The 20,924-nt window shown below is 38.8% G+C and overlaps 1 protein-coding gene across 1 annotated transcript in view; it reads left to right on the forward strand.

Annotated features, from left to right (window-relative positions):
• Positions 1-20,924, forward strand: part of LOC118230221 — a 249,467-nt gene that overhangs the window by 117,447 nt on the left and 111,096 nt on the right. The window contains exons 13-15 of the mRNA XM_035423076.1: positions 2,741-3,040; positions 12,843-13,148; positions 13,302-13,337. Coding sequence (XP_035278967.1) covers positions 2,741-3,040; positions 12,843-13,148; positions 13,302-13,337 — 642 coding nt within the window. The remainder of the gene's footprint in view (positions 1-2,740; positions 3,041-12,842; positions 13,149-13,301; positions 13,338-20,924) is intronic.

A 20,924-nucleotide genomic window follows, 5' to 3' on the forward strand; every position in this document is an offset into this window, starting at 1 on the left:
ACCTGATGAATTCTTGCAGTGCAAATGTGTTAGCTAGCTGTCTTGCTATCCTCTGAGGCTACGAGCGGAAATTTTCCATATACTAAAATGACCGGTCATCTTTTTTCCTCTTTCATTGTCAGGCAAAATCTCCACTACAGTTCTTTCATTTATGGTGCAGACAGAGATACATGCAGCTTGCACTATACTGCCATCTGCTGGTGGCGCCTGGCCCCACAGGCCCCTAATGAGAAGCTGTCAGTGGGCTTTGACCTTACGGTTTCTCTTTCCATGGGGCTCCCGCCCCTTATCCCCTGAGTTCAAAGATCGTTCCAGTCCTGTCCTTCGCTCCATGGTCATGGACTGTTTCAACCCTGTTCCTCCCTTGCCCTGGTCTTGCCACTGTCTGGAGTTCCATATCCATCATCCGGATCCTCTAAACTGCACTGTTCTGAGCTATACCATTTGCTCTTCTATCATTCCTGTTAGCTTACATCTCATCTGTAACCTGCTTAACCCAGTTTATTTGCTGTCTTTATACCAGGCTGGCCAGCGGAGGATGTGCTCCCCCTCAATAGCAGGGTTCCTCTCGAGATTTCTTCTCATTGAGGAGTTTTTTTGCCGCCATTTGAGGGTTTACTTACAATTACAATTCAGCAGATGCTCTTATCCAGAGTGACTTTCCTAGATCACATTACTACATACAATCCATATACATGGCTGGATATATTACTCAACCAATTTAGGCTCAGTACTTCGCTATATAAAATGGCAGAGTCCCAGGTGGGATTCAAACGCACAACCTGTTGAGTTACAAGCCTAGTTCCCACACCTAAAAGGTACATAAATGGCTTGCAACTTGCAACTGGCTGTGGTTTCTTGTCCCACCACAAAATGTATTTCCGTATTCACACGATCGGTCTGAGACAAGTATCTGCTCTTCTTTCTTTTTGCTCACTGTTGTGTTCCTCCTCTTTGAAATGCAGTCCCAGTTCTACACCACTCTGCTGCTGGCCTTTGCCATCCAGCTGGACTGTGAGTGAAACAAGTATTTCTCTCTTTTCTTGTTCCTCTTTCTCTTCCTGCGTTCTCTGTCTGTCACAGTGGCCAGCAGCGACAGATCTTCAGCAGTTATTTTCTTCTAGTTCTTTGTGTCTTTGTGACAATGTGTTTATTTCCAGTTTCTTTTGTTCATCTAAACTAATCACATTTCTTTATGTAGATTTTTACAAATATTCACATTTCAGGCTGATCATGGTATGTCAGATAAAGCTAACAATAAATATCTGGAGGACTGTTTTGATCAAACTTTAATTTGTTTCATTTGCCTTATGTTTGCCAGATTTCATACTGCATACCGATGCTGAAGGTCAGTATAAAAGCCACAAATAGCGTTATCAAAATTTATCATATTACCCTTCTGGTATCTGCAGCCAAATTAGTGAGATGGTTCAATATGTTGTCCTAGTTATTAGGTCAAGCAAAGGGATTCTTTGGTGCTTTATGTTACTATGATCTGTGTGCAAAGCTAAATCATTAAATATATGCTGGTCCATTTAAGATCGTAGGAGGATATATGACATATCCTCCTATGACCCGGCAATTCATATCTGTTCCCTGCAGAGGATATGAGTCGCTGGTCTTAATCACAAAAAGCATATATTTTCTCATGAGGATATATTAATTACTATATTTCAGCTTTTTTTGTAGTCAATCCTGTCTTTAACATTTAACTGAAACATGTACTGTATAGATGTTCTGATTTTTAATGGCTGTAGATAGACAGACAGAGAATACTGTAAGACAGAAGAAGGAGAAATAAGAATGTTTTATTGTTATCATCCTCTCAAATTTACAATTAGCAATGGTACACTACAATACATATTCTCATTCTATTGTATTTTAATTTTGGTGTGTATGTACGGCACCTTGCAGCAGACTCAAATGGTATTTCTCAGGAAACTGCTGCATGCGGTCTGAAACCACTGATAGGGTCTCAGGAAATTTTTGTACAAACTTTTCATCAACAGGACTTAGAACTAAGGGTTCATCGCATTCAAAGACCATTCATGATTTCACAAAAAAGCCTGACTGGGCCTCTTTCTACTTCAGACATTGACATTAATAGAAAACATTACATGTGGAAATGCAATAACTTCTTGAATGACAGATAACAGCATTAATCATCTTTAAATTATAGCTATTGTTTGAGTTTTAGTATGTACTATAGTTAGTATTAATACATTAGCTTTACATAACAGTAATGTGTTCAATGACAGATAACAATTTGATTTAAATCTGTTTTTGTGGTAAAAGGTAGAGAAAGTGGGGAGCACTATAATTATGCGAATGCAGCATGTATTTTGATTTTTGATTGTTTTGACATTAAACATATTTGCAAAGACAGGGAATTGTAGCTTGTTAAGCTTTAACTTTGACTGGATTTCTGTGGCAAAAGATTCTGTGTGCATGGTCTCAAGAGGCTTCCCGCATTTCTGTTGGTTCTTTGTATATCGGTAAGAAACAATTTGTAACTATACACAAAAGTTTTGAAATGGTATAAATACATAGTATATGTGTAATGAAATGGTAATAAAAGTAATATTTTACTTGTTGATATATGTATACCACTTTAGGCAGGGAGACGCTGCTCTCTTAATACTGTAAATATTATTTGTTAAGGCCTGATATTAACACACCTTTTAGGATTTTATGCAGTTTAGTATTTCTGCTCTGTGACGTGTGCGTTCTCTTTTCATAGACCTAAAGAAACCAGAGATTTCTGTGCAGAACAGTGGTGGGGAGGTGGACCTGGTCTGTCAGATAAGGCTGAAACACCTCCCATCTGGCACTAATGTCACCTGTAACCTGTACATTGGAGACTCATCTGAGCCATTCAGAAGTACATGGACCAAAAATCAATTCTGTTTCTTTGTTGTGAAACGGGATGACCTGAAGCAGGGTCTGCAGTCTGTGGGGGCGACAGAAGTGAACTGCGATTACTCTGTCCCCACAGACCCCCGCTCTCCTTCCCCACGCAGTGACAAAAGAAAAATAGAAGGTGAGTAATTCTCTGTACATACAGTTAGTAAAATACAGCCATAAGGTTAAAAGAACTGGTCTGTGTGTCATGAGAAGTTTGTCAGTCATTATTTGCCTTTTTTATGCAATGTTTCAAAATGTAAATCTCACTCACAACCTATTTCATTAGGACTCTCTCCAGGGACATCAACCTTTTCTGAAGCAGGTACATACGTTTATATTGTATATGTGCTTTCTATTTGAAGAATCTTACATGGGTTTGGATTAGAAGATTTCAGCATCACAATAAACTATTATTCATTATATAGGAAAAAAAAGTTTTCTGTATTTGCTCTCCCAATTTGGATGGGTATTGATTTGTAGGGCAGTATCATTGCTGCAAGTTGGTTCAGGGCTAGCATGCTTTTAATTTGCACAGACAGGACACAATTATTGTATGAGATGTTTCACAATATCACAGCAGAAATGTTACTACATTTGGCCAGTCAACATTTTCCACTGGAATGTGTGACTTACAGCAGTTTCTGCACTCATAGTTCAAATAGTCATGTGACCTCCACACGGTCTCCGACCTCCCAGCACAAACTGATAGTTTTACTGTGGGCAGTGCAGTCCTTGTTCCTTAAAAAATGGGGAAGAAACTAATATTGTCAGTGAACTCCCTGAGTGATTCTCAGGGAATATGGAGGTATTGTGAATAAATTAATTATGTTCCAAAGTCTAAACAAAAGCAAACATCCTGTAATACTCATGAAATATACATAGCCACCTAACAACCATATTACGTTCATTTTTTGATGAACTTTTGTGAGAAACAATTTTAATGCACTTATTTCAAATTGCCAATAAAGCTTTAACTTGATCTATGAGTTTATATGATGGCTTTGTTGGCCATTCAGCCAACAGCCCCAGCCAATAGGCAATTACTTCCAAAACATATTAATTTAAAAAATATTACATTATTTTCCAGCACAGTCAAAGATAATATTATGGCTTACAGATATTTCTCTTTTTTAAGCTCCAAATAAAATTTAGGTTCACTAATCAAGTACTTCTAGATGAGGTTGCTGTCTATACACACACTATACACACTTACTGTAATTACAGTAACAAAAAACCCTTTTTTTTCTTTCTCTGTAGATAAGAAGACAACCTCACCACTTGCTGTGATGACTAAAAAAAGTACTGAAACTTCTGTTGGTCTGAATTTATAAGGTGTACTAGGTAACAGATCCTTAGAGTAGTTCGTTTGGGTTGTAACTAGTTTTTTTTAGGTCACCCTCAAACTTAACTCATCACTGGGCAGCTTGGTGGCACCTGCTAAGGCACTGTTAAGGCACTGCCCAATCTTTGGAATGAGTCCTTCTATCTGGAATTGAGTCCGGACTGTCCCTGTGCCGACTGTGGCTGGCAGCCACACAAGGTGATGCGAAATTGGGTCTAGCATTAACCAGGGATGGGGGGGGTTTCTGGCAGCCTGAGTGATAGTATTTGTCAATGTAGTACTGACAATTCCGCCACTCAGGTTGCACAACGTGTCTTCCTCTGACCCATGTCTGTGTGAGCCTGGCTTGCAAACTGCAGGTAAGCTGACATCACAGTTATGGAGGAGAGAGCATGTCAGTCTGCACTCTCCAAAATGTAGTGTTGTTGTGCTGAGCATTGCAGCGTGAGCGTAATTAGGCACTCCAAGCTGGGCAGAGAAAAAGAGGGAAAGCATGAAATAAAATACAAACGATGCCTTCACTGAAGTACAACTTCAAGTGCAGAGCATTCCAATATAACTTGAGACAGAGAGCAATACGTAATATGTGTAGGTCATGTTAACCAATACATCACTTACTTCGTGAAAGAAAGCATTTGGAGCCAATTTGTCATTATATATTAAGGGGTTAGTGACATTTTATTCCAACTGACATCAACGTAAATTTTAATTGTTAAAAGCTCCTGATGCTCCCCTACTACAGTTTTGTTCTCAAGTCTGCTTCTGCTGTTACTTCTAATCCTTCATTTTCAAAAAATATACTTTCTAACACAATGTTCCTGTGGGATTTCATAAGATTTACTAATCAAATTGTTTCGATAGGATAAGTCAGTCAACAAATATCCCATTCTTGTAATGACAGTAATAATCATTCATCTTCTTTTGCTCTTTCCTTCTTTCTTTAGAGAAAGAGAAGCCACCCACATCACCTCCTGTGATGACTAAGAAAAGTATTTATACTTCCGCTGTGTTCTGATATGGGAAACAAAGGCTTTAAAGAAAAAACTAGTTTGTTTGAGTTGATATCAAACTTTGACTCATTTCTAAATCTGTATTTCAGTTAAGTTATGATTATGCCCCAAATGAATTACAACTTGCAATTTGATGTAAAGATGAGTATAACTTTATATGTGTTTTATATAAATTCATGTTTTTCGCCTTTCTAGCCTCGACTGCACACTCTATAATCACCTTTAACACCACAGCAAGTCTCCAATCCAGTGGGTATACTCACTATTGTTGAAAATTAATTTTCTTTTAAACTTACCATCAGACTTGGTGGTGAAGTGCAGCCATACTGTCATTCACGAGAGAATATTGGTTTCCTTCGCTGATTTCTTTGTTTCCTTTCAGACTTTATTTATTTCGTGTTTGTTCAAACATCAGATCAAATGACTATTTGCACCATTACTTATATTATTTATCTATATTTTTAAGCATAACGAGTAATTTGTTAAACAAGCGATATATGTAATTTTTGTTGTTCTGGCTCTGTACTCCAGCACATTGGATTTGAAATTAAACAATGAATATGAGGTTAAAGTGCAGACTGACAATTTTTATTTAAGGATATTTGCATCATTTTTTACGCATAGTCCCCCCATTTTATTGGGACAAACGCAATTGGACAATTGGCTGCTCAGCTGTTTCTTGTCCATCTGTGTGTTGTTGCATCATTAGATCTTGCACAAGAACCTAAAGGGCTAGACTTGATTCCAGGTGTGATATATGCCAGAGCACACTGTGCAAGAGCGCAGAGCCAAAACAACAAAAAATGCATCACAGTTGCAATAGTTCTGCATTAACTATATATTGCAGGAGACCTAAATGCAGTTTGTGTTGAATGTTATCTGAAACCAAGAGTCTCAAGAAATTGTGTAATTTGCAATTTTGTGTTGACTTTATTTTAACACGACTTAGAACTACAAGTTCATAGCATCCAAAGACCATTCATGCACTGCAGTAGAGAGAGCAACAGATTCAACAGTGTAGTCCACTTAATTTCATTTAAACTATATGAAGACATTTCATTTCTCTGCAGGTGGGAAAGTAACGTCACAACCTCCACAGACCCCTGCTCAGCAGACTGCAGAACCGCCCACAGTACCACCCATAGAACCGCCCACAGAACCACGCACAGTACCACCCACAGAACCACGCACGATATCGACCACAGAACCACGCACGGTATCGACCACAGAACCGCCCACAGTACCACCCATAGAACCGCCCACAGAACCACGCACAGTACCGACCACAGAACTGCGTACAGTACCGACCACAGAACCAAGTAAGGAATCGTAAGGAGGCTGTACAGACACAAAAGACACACCCCTCAGGACAGGGGTGCATGGGGGGAACCGATATCGCTTCACTGTGACCGGGAGGGAGCTGATCCAGGGAACTGATCTGCCTCCCTCTGAGTCTCAGTGTTATTTATACACAGAGGGGAGACAGCTGACTGAGACCCTTTCAGTCTGTCACTAGGTCTGAGCTGCTCAGGGGGAGTCACAGTGCAGAAATCAACATTAAAATGAGCTGCCAGTATAATGTGAACATAGGATACAATGTCAAGTTCCCATACAGTAAAAATGTTATGGTAACTGTGCTTCATTTGTCAATGTTACTCTGTTAATTCTTCATAGACTCTTACTTCTCTTGTTCTATTTAAACTATCTTTCACTAATGAAACACATTTAATGAAGACAGAAAGTACAAACTCCGTGTGTGGTCCAGATTGTAATTGTCAGTATTGTTTGCTGATCTGTTCCTTTCCTTTTCTTTCCTTTCTCAGAGTCAGCCAGTTTACTGTGGCGACACATCCTCAGTGCGCTGGTCCTCTTGGCTGCTATTGGAATACTCATAGAATACTTCATCTCCCACACACCAACCACAGGTCTGTGCTTCAACTGTCCACCCATCATCAGCCAATAGAAATGTACTTTTTAATCAGACATCTAATCTGAATCATACAAAGAAAGTCTTTATGTAAAACCTGCATCAAATATTCATAAGCACAACATAACTACTGCATAAATGTTGATTAAAAAAACAAAGTCATTCAATATGCTTTTACATATTGTGCTGTTACCACCCACATTATACATTATATTACCATTACATTCTGTTTTGGTTAAAAGTACGAATGTAATAATGTTGATATAGTGACTATGAATGTGTTACACAGCTATGAAAAGTTTGTAAATGTCATGGTTCTGTATTTTCTGTTTCTGTTTATCCCCTTTTGGTCGCCAGATGACGGCACTTCAGTTTTGTGTTTCAGTTCGTTCTCGCGCCCTGTGTTAATTGTATTATTGGTTTTAATTATTCTATCATTGTTCCCACCTGTGTCTTGTTATCCCTCCTTTTCTGGTTTGATTGTTCTTTGAGTTCACCTGTGTCTTGTTACCCTTGTCTATTTAAGTTCTTTGTTTCTTGACTCGGGTGCTGGTTCCTTTTGTTTCATGTGTGTTTCTGCCCGCCTGTGGTTTGACCTGCTTGTGTGTCTGTGTCTGTGTCTGTGTCTGTGTCTGTGTCTGTGTCTGTGTCTGTGTCTGTGTCTGTGTCTGTGTCTGTGTCTGTGTCTGTGTCTGTGTCTGTGTCTGTGTCTGTGTCTGTGTCTGTGTCTGTGTCTGTGTCTGTGTCTGTGCGTTCTGTTCTACGTGTTTTTGGACTTTTGGATTTTCTTCTGTTTTTTTTTTTGTGTAGTAAATGTCTTTGTTTAAACTTTCCTTTAAAGTTCCTGTGTTTTTTTTTCACTCCACGTCTGGGTCCTACCCTCCTGTATGTGACAGTAACGCTCTTAAGGATTTTTTGAAAAGTCCTGCCATTGATATTTGCTTATGGTGAAAAGTGGACAATATTGGCTACATGCAGGCGACTGGAGCTTTATTTCAATAAGTAACTTGTAAAGCAATTATTTTCAATGGGAAGGTTCAAACTATATTCCTTTTTTTTTGTTTTGTTTTGTTTTTAATTGGGTTTTTAGTTTTTCTGCAGGGCACAAAAAAGTTTATTTTCATTACGTAATTCTGGTTGCTTTGATGAATCATAAATTCATTTACTTCCAGTAGAGCACTTTACAGGAGGAGAACATACTGTACATTTTTACCATGTTCAGCTACAGGTAACATTTACTGACATCCTGACTGATGCTGATTCATGATTGTGGCAGGGCTGGCAGCCCAGCAGGGCAGTTCATATATGATCATAGTTCTGCCACAGGAGCCAGACTTTCAGTTGCCATGGTAGTGCCCATCTCATGCACAGGAGTGACTGCTCTGTTTGGTCAGGCATGTGTGGTCTGCCTATACCAGCTGTGTATGAAATGCACTGTTCTGCTGAAATTTAAGTTCAGCTGGTGGAATACAGAATGAAAGCAGCGACTGGCAGCACGCACTTCAGGGAGACTGATAATGTGATTAGATGATGGCTGCATAGTCAGTACTGCTGATGTATCAAATTTCAGCAACTGAAGCCTTTTTATATGCTTAAGAATGTATCCATTTTTGGCTCTTATGGTAAATGTTGTATTGTAAAAAAGAAAAAATCACTTTCTGAAAGTGTGCTGCTGGTTTATCTTTGGATTTAATTCCTCCCTATGCAAGTGCATATATTAGTTGACTAATTTCATTTTCATGTGTTTTGTTTCATATGCTGCAGGCAGGAAGAGGAGAGGGAATGAGAACACTGGGCAGTTTGGGGAGACATTGTGCTGAGACATGAGAGAGATTAGCCTGTTTACCTCTACAAATATACAGTACACATACCCAATAAAAATACACATAAACCACACATAAATACAGAACATGTATATTTATAAACAACATAACATACATAGTCACAAAATGACATACTGTTTTAACTTAAAATAAAGAGTACTCTTAAATATTTACTACTGTAGTCTGTATTTCTGCGATGTCATATCTAACCTGTTTTCATCCATTAAACAATGTATGCTCTCAATTTCATATTTATTACAAGCACTGTTGTGAACCCAAGTTGGTTTTTTTAAATAATATTGTTCTTATTTTGTTCTTTTGTCCATTATTTTTGTTTCTTGTAGAGCATAAATTGAAAAAAAGACTAAGCTCGTCATAAAAAATACACATAATATTTGTTGGAAATATGGGCTGCAAGTTTACTCATTTATTTTATCTTGTGCGTCGAATCAGAACTCTGTGCTCTTTTGCAGTGAAGACACAGATAATCAAATTGGGAATGTAAGGGATTGTTTAGCACGTCAGATGTAGGGGATCATTTGGTTGCCAGAGAACCAATTTTTGGGGGATTTGAGCTGGACTCCAGGGTTATCACATCTACTCTTTTCAGTCTGGATGGTGACTTATTGTTTCATCTAAAGGATGGTAACCTCACCCAACACCATGAACCATTGAATTTATATTAGGTCCCCACAGGACTACCAACACCTTTCCAGCAGACATTTCCATTTCCCTGGAGGCCCGCATGCAAGTACTAAGTAAACCTACAACTGCTTAGCTTCAGCAGATTGGCATGGGAAGGGTACAGGGTCATATGACTGCTGGCAAACATATGGTATATAATGTCTGATTTTGACAAAGAAAAGGCATTAGCAGCAGTGATTTAAGCATCAAAATAATAGTGTGCCATTATTTTTTTACATTTTAATATACTGGGGCTCTAATTCAGAGCAATGTAAAATAAGCACACACCCACACATACATTAACACATTCAGTGATGAACGCCAACAGGCACAAACTATAACTAGTCAAATTATATTCATGTGAAGCATGACAAGGTCCAAGTGCTAAAGCTCATCAACAACAAATAATCCACCTGATGAATTTTTGCAATGTAAATGTGTTAGCTAGCTGTCTTGCTATCCTCTGAGGCTACGAGCTAAAATTTTTCCATATACTAAAATGACAGATCATCTTTTTTTCCTCTTTCGTTGTCAGTCAAAATCTCCACTACAGTTGTCCTTTCATTTATGGTGCAGACAGAGATACATGCAGCTTGCACTACACTGCCATCTGCTGGTGGCACCTGGTCCCACAGTCCCCTGAGAATGAGAAGCTGTCAGTAGGCGTTGGCCTCACGGTTTCTCTTTCCATGGGGCTCTCGCCCCTTATCTCGCCCTGAGTTCAAAGATCGCTCTAGTCCTGTCCTTCGCTCCATGGTCATGGACTGTTTCAACCCTGTTCCTCCCTTGCCCTGGTCTTGCCACTGTCTGGAGCTCCATATCCATCATCCGGCTCCTCTAAACTGCACTGTTCTGAGCTATACCATTTGCTCTTCTATCATTCCTGTTAGCTTTCATCTCAGCTGTAACCTGCTTAACCCAGTTTATTTGCTGTCTTTATACCAGGCTGGCCAGCGGAGGATGTGCTCCCCCTCAATAGCAGGGTTCCTCTCAAGATTTCTTCTCATTGAGGAGTTTTTTTGCCGCCATTTGAGGGTTTACTTACAATTACAATTCAGCAGATGCTCTTATCCAGAGTGACTTTCCTAGATCACATTACTACATACAATCCATATACATGGCTGGATATATTACTCAACCAATTTAGGCTCAGTACTTCACTATATAAAATGGCAGAATCCCAGCTGGGATTCAAACGCACAACCTTTTGAGTTGCAAGCCTAGTTCCCCCTCCTAAAAGATACATAAATAGCCTGCAACTGAACATGGCTGTGGTTTCTTGTCCCACCCCAAAATATACTTCCGTATTCACACGATCAGTCTGAGACAAGTATCTGCTCTTCTTTCTTTTTGCTCACTGTTGTGTTCCTCCTCTTTGAAATGCGGTCCCAGTTCTACACCACTCTGCTGCTGGCCTTTGCCATCCAGCTGGACTGTGAGTGAAACAATTATTTCTCTCTTTTCTTGTTCCTCTTTCTCTTCCTGCATTCTCTGTCTGTCACAGTGGCCAGCAGTGATAGATCTGCAGCAGTTATTTTCTTCTAGTTCTCTGTGTCTTTGTGACAATGTGTTTATTTCCAGTTTATTTTCTGGTTCATCTAAACTAATCACATTTCTTTATGTAGATTTTTACAAATGTTCACATTTCATGCTGATCATGGCATGTCATAGAAAGTTAACAATAAATATCTGGAGGACAGTTTTGATCAAATTTTGATTTGTTTCATTTGCCTTATGTTTGCCAGATTTCATACTGCACGCCGATGCTGAAGGTCAGTATAAAAGCCACAAATAGCGTTATCCAAATTTATCACATTTCCCTTCTGGTATCTGCAGCCAAATTAGCGAGATGGTTCAATATGTTGTCCAAGTTATTAGGTCAAGCAAAGGGATTCTTTTGTGCTTTATGTTACGATGAACTGTGTGCAAAGCCATTTAAGATTACATTACATGATTTCACATATAATGGCATATGACATATCCTCCTATTACCCAGCAATTAATTTCTGTTTCATGGAGGGAATATGAGTCACTGGTTTTAAACTCAAAAAGCATATATTATCTCAGGAGGATATATTAATTACTATATTTCAGCTTTTTTTGAAGTCAATCCTGCCTTTAACATCCGACTGAAACATGTACTGTATAGATGTTCTGATTTTGAATGGCTGTAGATAGACAGACAGAGAATACTGTAAGACAGAAGAAGGAGAAATAAGAATGTTTTATTGTTATCATCCTCTCAAATTTACAATTAGCGATGGTACACTACAATACATATTCTCATTCTATTGTATTTTAATTTTGGTGTGTATGTACGGTACCTTGCAGCAGACCTAAATCAGTATTTGTCAAGAAACTGCTGCATGCAGTCTGAAACCACTGATAGGGTCTCAGGAAATTTTTGTCTAACGGTTCATCGCATTCAAAGACCATTCATGATTTCACAAAAAAGACTGACTGGGCCTCTTTCTACTTCAGACATTGACATTAATAGAAAACATTATATGTGGAAATGCAATAACTTGTTGAATGACAGATAACAGCATTTATCATCTTTAAATTATAGCTATTGTTTGAGTTTTAGTGTGTACTAATATTAGTATTAATACATTATCTTTACATAACAGTAATGTGTTAAATGACAGATAACAATTTGATTTAAATCTTTTTTTGTGGTAAAAGGTAGAGAAAGTGGGGAGCACTATAATTATGCAAATGCAGCATGTATTTTGATTTTTGATTGTTTTGACATTAAACATATTACAAAGACAGGGAATTGTACCTTGTTAAACTTTAACTTTGACTGGATTTCTGTGGCAAAAGATTCTGTGTGCATGGTCTCAAGTTTTTGAAGAGGCTTCCCGCATTTCTGTTGGTTCTTTGTGTATCAGTAAGAAAACATCTAACAGAAACAATTTGTAACTATACACTAAAGTTTTAAAATAGTATAAATACATAGTATATGTGTAATGAAATGGTAATAAAAGTAATATTTTACTTGTTGATATATGTATACCACTTTAGGCAGGGAGATGCTGCTCTCTTAATACTATAAATATTATTTGTTAAGGCTTGATATTAACACACCTTTTAGGATTTTATGCAGTTTAGTATTTCTGCTCTGTGACGTGTGTGTTCTCTTTTCATAGACCTAAAGAAACCAGAGATTTCTGTGCAGAACAGTGGTGGGGAGGTGGACCTGGTCTGTCAGACAAAGCTGGAACACCTCCCATCTGGCACTAATGTCAGCTGTAACCTGTACATTGGAGACTCATTTCAGCCATTCAGAAGCACATGGACCAAACACAAAGATAAAGTCTGTATCTTTATTGTGAAACGGGATGACCTGAAGCAGGGTCTGCAGCCTGTGGGGGCAACAGAAGTGAGTTGCGATTACTCTGTCCCCACCGACCCCCGCTCTCCTTCCCCACGCAGTGACAAAATAAAAATAGAAGGTGAGTAAATCTCTGTACTTACAGTTAGTAAAATACAGCCATAAGGTTAAAATAACTGGTCTGTGTGTCATGAGAAGTTTGTCAGTCATTATTTGCCTCCTTTTATGCAATGTTTCAAAATGTAAATCTCACTCTCACAACTTATTTCATCAGGACTCTCTCCAGGGACATCAACCTTTTCTGAAGCAGGTACATACTTTTATATATGTGCTTTCTATTTGACAAATTTTACATGGGTTTGGATTAGAAGATTTCAGCATTACAATATCACAATAAACTATTATTCCATATACAGAATAGGAAAAAAAAGGTTTTCTGTATTTGCTCTCCCAATTTGGACGGGTATTTATTTGTAGGCCAGTTTCATTGCTGCAAGTCGGTTCAGGGCTAGCATGCACAGCCTCTGAAACCATGCAACCAGCAGCCACTTCTTTTAATCCGCACAGACAAGACACAATTACTGTATGAGAGGATTCACAATATCACAGCAGAAACGTTACCACACGTGTCCAGCCAACATTTTCCACTGGAATGTGTTACAGCAGTTTCTGCTCTCACAGTTCAAAAGATTACAGTGTAAATACAGACCCTTGTTCTTTCTCTCCACGCAGTGACAGATCCACTGTCAGTAAGTTACCAATTAAATAACAAGCATTATGAGCTCTACGTAAAGCTGAGAGCTGCCAGTTTTCCCTTTCACTGTGCAATTTATTTGTTTGTTGTTTAGCCACAGCATTGCACCCTGTACAGTGATAGTTGTTTATAATGTCATGATCTTGTCAAGTATCAAGTTTCTAGACCAAACAGACAATTGCCCCTCACATTCACATTAACTTGATCTTCAAGTGGGTGTAGCTGTGACAAGCATTGCAATGTGTCAATTCCTTGTGCTTCACACCCAGCCAAAGACACACTGCTACTGTAATGTTCTGTGCAAGGACCCAAACGCAGACCAGGGAAATCCAAAAAACGTTGTCTTTATTCAGTCCAAAGTTCAAAGCCAGGTAATCAGAGATAGGACGGTACAAAATCGAGTTTCCAAAAGAATAGTGGTAAACGGGCAAAAAATCAAAAACCAGGAGATCAGATAGGCGAAGGTACAAAGGAACAGGCAAAAGAGAAGTCAAAACAAAGCGAAGGTCAAACCAGAAAGCAATCAAACAAAAGGGGCAGGCAAACTGGAAGTCGTACAGAAAAGGCGTCCCAGGAATCTCAATAAACAAAGGCTTACAAAACATCGGCACAGTGAATACGATCAACATTCTGACAGGGAGCTGGTGGATAAGACTGACATTTATACACTGGGGAAGGTAAGAATCAAGGAGGGGTTACGTGAGTGAGGGCAGAGTAACAAACAACATCCAGGTGAAGAACATTAGGATAACGAATTAAATGACAGGGGACTGACAAAACGCGGACTGGAATCACATAGACAACAATGATAACAGACGGCCTGGGTTTAGCAGGTAAAACACGTGCAGAGAGAGAGAGGTGTAGTTAGAGCAAGAGACAGGTGCAGGCAATTGCAGAACTCAGCGTTAGGGCGGACTAGAAAGAAAAGGGGCGGAGCTACAGCACAGCATGGAAAAGGGGAGAATGGTTAATGTATTAGTATAGTGATTTAAACTATCAAAAACCCAAAACTAGTGTTTGTTAATCCATTAGTAATATTAACATGTTAGTATATTAATGAGGTTAGTATTTTACAATCTATAAGTTAGTAAGGATTAGTAGAAATTAGTAAAACTAGATATAAGCAGGAAGTAAGTAAAACGAGACTGGAAAGAAGGGGGAAAACCACGAAAACCCGGAACCACCCGAATAGTGAAATCACGCAAATACAGGGGAGTGAAGCAGCTCAGGGAACACAGACACAGAGACGGCACTGGGGAGACAAGTGACCGGGAGAATGAAAATACTGGGACGGAGGATGTGAAAAATAATAAACTTACAGAAACATAAAATAAACACTAACAGCAAACAGATACTAATACAGACTACAACAGCTACAGCACCATCTGTAGGCAGATCCATTTAGTGAAGCAATTGTCGTAGCTGTGAATAAGCAAGACAAGTATATTTACCCTAACAAGCACATATAGTTCATTATACAGTTAATATTTTGACTAATATCAATTTAAGTTATGTAATCTTTCATATATTCTCTCTTTACATCAAGTTTTACTGTACATAATTTGCCAAAATATAATTACACTGCTTTGATCAGCTGAAAACAAACTGGATAAGCGCATACATTCAGCACTCATATTAAATGATGTACCCAATATTGCTGTAATTCTCACATGCTCCTACAGTGCCTTGGCTGTAACTTCAGCTTGTTTTTATTAACCTTGCTATATCTTTTGTAGTTCCTACAAATTCATTATAAATTCGATTGTGAATGGGCCCCAAGGAAAATCTTACTTCCAGCAAAGAAACAAAATGGAAGTGGAAGTTTGTGGTCGGGTGCTGTATGAAAGTGCCTACAATATAGCTGTTTGAGTGGAAAATCAAGCATAACTGATGATTGAAACTAAATGGATCATTGAACTTTTGCAGGTAAACTGCCAAAGGCTGAGTTAGAATTGCTTCCTGCAGTAATTTCCATAGAGGAATCAGTGAAACTGAGGTGCAAGAGACCTGACTCTGCCCCTGCGTCCCACTGCACTTTCACCACTAATCAGAGAGGACCGATCAGTGGCTCAGACTGTGAGCGCTCAGTCACTGGAGCTGAGCTGCTCAGTGGGAGTCACAGCGCACGCAATGAGATCATCATGAGATGTTTTTACAGTCTGGAGGAAGGAGGGAAACCTGCTCGTCATAGTGACCCCTCCACAGTGACTGTGCTGGGTAAGAATTCATAATTCTGACATATGGAGTCTGAAATAGGACAGCAGGTGCTAAGGTCAGTTAATAAATAATAAATAGTAATTTCTAAATGAATGTTTCTGTAAAGAAATGCATGACAGAAAAATTATGAATCATTGGGGGGCCAAAACCATTCTTAAGGCACTGTATGGTTGTGTGTGCGCTGGTGTGTGTGCGTGTGTGTCTATGCATGTGTGTACATTTCAGTCTGGAAGCAGTTGGACAGTGACACCATTTTTGTCTTTTTGACTCTATACTCCTGCACATTGGATTTGAAATGAAACAATGAAGATAAAGGTTAAAGCGCAGACTGTCAGTTTTAATTTCTGTCTTACTAAAAGCCTATTTCTGGCTTCCCATAGACCTAATGTTTCACTTATATAAAACTAACCCAAGCAACGTGCACTTGGGGTAAGGGATGCAGCTCAGTCACTCCAGCTCCTCCTGCCAGATCTCAATAAATAAAACCATCAGGATGCTCATGCACATTTAGCCACAGGGAACACGATCGGTACATTGACCCTGCAAATGTATTTCTCTGTATCATGTATTATTTGTGTGTTCTAGATCTGAGGAAGCCCAGCATCTCAGTCTCCACAGAACACACTGAGACACACATTCACTGTGAAGCCCCACCTGACATCACTGGAGCTATTTTCTTCCTGTACTCCAACAGGAGTAGAACACATACTAAGAGCACCCAGGCTGGAACAGAAGAGCGAGCTGTCAGTTTCACTGTCCCCCGCAGCTCTGACTCCACTCTGACATACTGCTGTCGTTATCAGTTTAAGACCTTCAACTCTAAACTGAGTGACTGTGCTGAAGCTAAGAACAAGGACCAGAGTAAAAGTACCGTACTCTTTTTTTATCTATGCAGTTTATAAATAATGCTTGCACATTGAATTCTCAACTTATAAGACAAGTGTTTATTGTATTTTGCTCCTCAGTCATTATAATTGTATGTTTTGCACTGACATTGACATAAGATTCATTTTTTGTACAAAAGTCCTTTATTTCATTTTCTGTTATATGCTTGGAAGCCCACATCACTCACTCTGTCCCATAAATGAGGTTAAAACTATATGGCAGGTTTGGCACTTGATGGAATGAGTGAGGGTAAGGTTGTTGGCTACAAGAAACTGCTCTGTTTCACTAACACCTGTGAATAGACTATTGGTTATATTAATATATAATCAAACATGACCATATTTCACTAATGTTACTGGTTTTGTCAGGAGTGAGATTCCCCACCTGCTGTTCTTTCCCTCCCTCATCTGGCCCTTGACTATGTTCTTCCAAATGGTTCTTCCCCCCACGTTTATCCTCTTATAAACTTATTCAGGTGCGCCCCGTTTCCATATTACCTGACTCCTCCCACCCTATTAACCCTGCAGCATGGTTCCTAGCTTGTGGAGTCCTGACATTATCATTGGCTGCCAGTGTACAGAGAGCTGGAGCCAATATCAATGTATGGCAATGAGGTTTCATTTTGAAAAACTGGCAAAAGATTGAAAAACAGAGATGCATTATGTGTTGTGCATGTTAGGAATAAAGGCTAATCTCTAAAGTTTTTTCTGAAAAATTTGTGGATCCAAAGCAATAATTGTCATTTTTCACTTTGTATTTATATGATTTACTTGTTGAACTGTGTTAGACCAGGTATTGGCTGTGAGGGGTTCTTTTGTCTCAATGAAGCACTGTGGTTAATAGCTTAAAAATAAAATAAAATGTCACCGTATGTATTAGGATATGTGGAGATCAAGAATAACTCCCTCAAACTGTGAAAGCTGGTGCTCTTTTCACTCAGTGTCTCACTCTCCTCAAATCCCCTTTACAAATTTCAGCCTGGTTGAACACACCAGCGGGTGTTGGAGTAATTCTCACAGTGATTGTGATCCTCCTGGGAATGACAGGAGCCTGTATGTACTGGATACACAGTGAGTCTTTCTGATGGCTGCTCTGTAGTGTGCACTAGTCCTGCGTTTCTCAAGTGTTTGTGGCCACTCTATAGCAAGAGGCCATAAGTAAATTAAATGGTTAACATTTGATTACTTTATCTAACCCATACTACAGGCTGCAACACAGTGGCTGTTTAATAGACTAGCACATACATCATTTTTTATGTTGTTATATCGTGGATGCAGCTGTTAAGCAGTATAGGGATATTTAATCATTGTAAGAAATATGTTATCATCATGTATCTGTTTACCAAACAAGGCATGTTTAATCTGAAATTCTAAAATATGCCACTATGAAATTTGGAAATATAAAGAACATATATTTTATTTTTCATTTTGGCTGTGGGCCCCAACCTGCAAATTCCTGTGCTAGTCTAGTCATCTTTAGGCTCCAGTGCTGAGTTAGTTTCATTGCTTTGCAGTCAGTAGCATTTTCAGTTATACTAACAAGATAACTCATGATCAGTGCAACACAAGTAGTCTGAACTACATTCAATGATTTTGACTAGCCAGTGATTTTAGCTAACTCTCAAAGCTGTCTGAGGAAAACTTCAACAACATATTGTGACATGAGAATTACAGAGTTCTACAGTGACATTTCTTGTTATATACTGTTGAATTATGTATAAATAATGTTGCATTATTTTTATGCGTGGCGTCAAAAATGTAAAAAAATCTCTGTTTCTTCCTTTTCAGGAAAAAGGAAATCTAGTGGGTGAGATATTTCAGTTTCTTTTTTCTTTATCATGAGATGAATTTATAGAAATAAAAACATACTACCATCCTCTCAATCCAACTGTTACATGGTGTCTGCGCAATCAAACTGAAATTAAGAAATTTAATTTGCTCAGTCTGATACTCTCATAGTTTCAGTACATGACCATGACTATAGGTCCTATAAAGTATATCTCTAATACAACAATTGTCTGTTTTGTTCAGGCTGCCCACAACTCCTAACAATGACGCTGTGTGTAAGTACCTGTAACATTCCAGTAATTTCTTTAGCCCTTATTTCAGCTGTTCTGCATGTAGACATGCTACCTGCTGCCATTACATTACATTACATTACATTACAGGCATTTGGCAGACGCTCTTATCCAGAGAGACGTACAACAAAGTGTATAACCAAAACCAGGAACAAGCATGTTGAAAACCCTAGAGGGAAGTACAGTTCCAAGTGCAGGGAACGACCGCATAGTTTAACTTGGACACTGTAGGTTAATCTGATGAACACAACAAAAAACAGCAACAAAGCAGTTTATGCAGATAAAACAAGCAATAGTTATTGCACTTGTGCCTACTCAACTGAGTCAACGAAGATAAACAGTTTACCTAGCTACAATCCTAAGATTACATAGTCATACCATGTTACCAATTTTTAGCTTTAGTTTCAGCACAACCTTCAATGTCCTTGTTGCCATTATAAACAACATGTGATGTAAACTCATTTGCGTTTGTGCTGTAGACACCACTGTCGATATGTCCAAGGGAGCAGAAACCAGTGATGCCACAGTGAGTACAAAACAACAGCAGGATAGATGTGGTACTGAAATTAAGGCCCAAAACGAAATATTAAATAATCATCCAGAACGCCACTGGCGATTTCTGGCATTGTTAAATCCACTGTACGAGGACTTCATTGTAAAGCTGGACTTTATTAATACATTTATCTATTGTACCATTGACATGTAAGTATGAGTCACTGCACTCTGCATTACATCTGCGAACTGTAACTCAGCTGTGTGTCTGTTGATGGAGCTGCGTCATCCATCTTTATAAATACGTGTCCTATGCTGTGTGCTATGTGACTGGGCTAGTGACTGTGTGCCTCTCTGTACCTAGTCTCCTTCTGACGTGACTTACAGCACTGTCGCCCACCTTGCTCCTCAAACGACGGCCTTTCAGGCCCAACAGGACAACGTGGTGTACAGCAGTCTGAAGACGGACTGAGGAATTCATACACAAAACACAGGAGTCCTTTTAATCTTTATGATGTACTCTGATCAAGAGAGTATCAATATGTTTATATGGGTGTGCACAATTATAATAGAAATATTTCTTTTAACATTCTTTGACAATACCTTGTGAATGTCATTTGGATTGTTAATCTGTTTTGTTAGTAATATCTTTCTTTCTTGCGATGTTGTTTTGGGATTGTACCCCCAAAGCAGAGTTCAAACTCACATATGAGAATAACATAGAGAAGAACTCTTCAGACAGTTATTTAGGGGGCATAACTGCTGCACTTGGAAAGAATACATTCTGTATTATGCACAATACAGAAATGTGTTTACAATGTTATAGACTGATATTGCACAAAAGTACCCGGCAAACCCTAAATAACTGCTGACTGCTAACTGGGGCCCATCCCTGTACTGAGAACCAATGCTTGGGGCGCAAAATCCCTGGTGGCGCCCCCTGTGCCTCTCAAGTACACCGTTCATCAGCCACTTTCAAAATCATAGTAGGACCCCCCAAATGTGTTTTTTTTACCTTTCATTTTGTTTTAAATGTATAGTGTGTTGAGACTTTTGTGAAATGTCCTTTAAATAAATGGTGACCATTAAAGCCCTTACAGAAAAATCATGCGTTCAAAAACCACATATGAATATCCCACATTTCAGCTATAAAAATAATCCCACTTCAATGATGAGAGCAGGAAAAAAACCTATCCTATTTCAAGTCACGCTTTGTTTTCACATGTGAGAATTGTAGTTCACATTTTCAAGTCAGGGATGTGAAAATGTGAAGATGCCAATGACTCGATGTGACCTATGTTCTCTTCACATGTGGAAAAAAGCCAAGCACAGGTCAAAATGTCCAGTTTACAAAAGTAAAATGATTAGACCACACAGAGATGTCTGTTTGTGTTTCACTTCCTAAAATAGCTGTTCATGTTGTAAGTATTCACAGACAATAAATTATGCAGGACACAGAATTAATAGTGCCT

This window comes from Anguilla anguilla, chromosome 1, assembly GCF_013347855.1.
Source record: "Anguilla anguilla isolate fAngAng1 chromosome 1, fAngAng1.pri, whole genome shotgun sequence".
NCBI classification, from domain to species: Eukaryota; Metazoa; Chordata; class Actinopteri; order Anguilliformes; family Anguillidae; genus Anguilla; species Anguilla anguilla.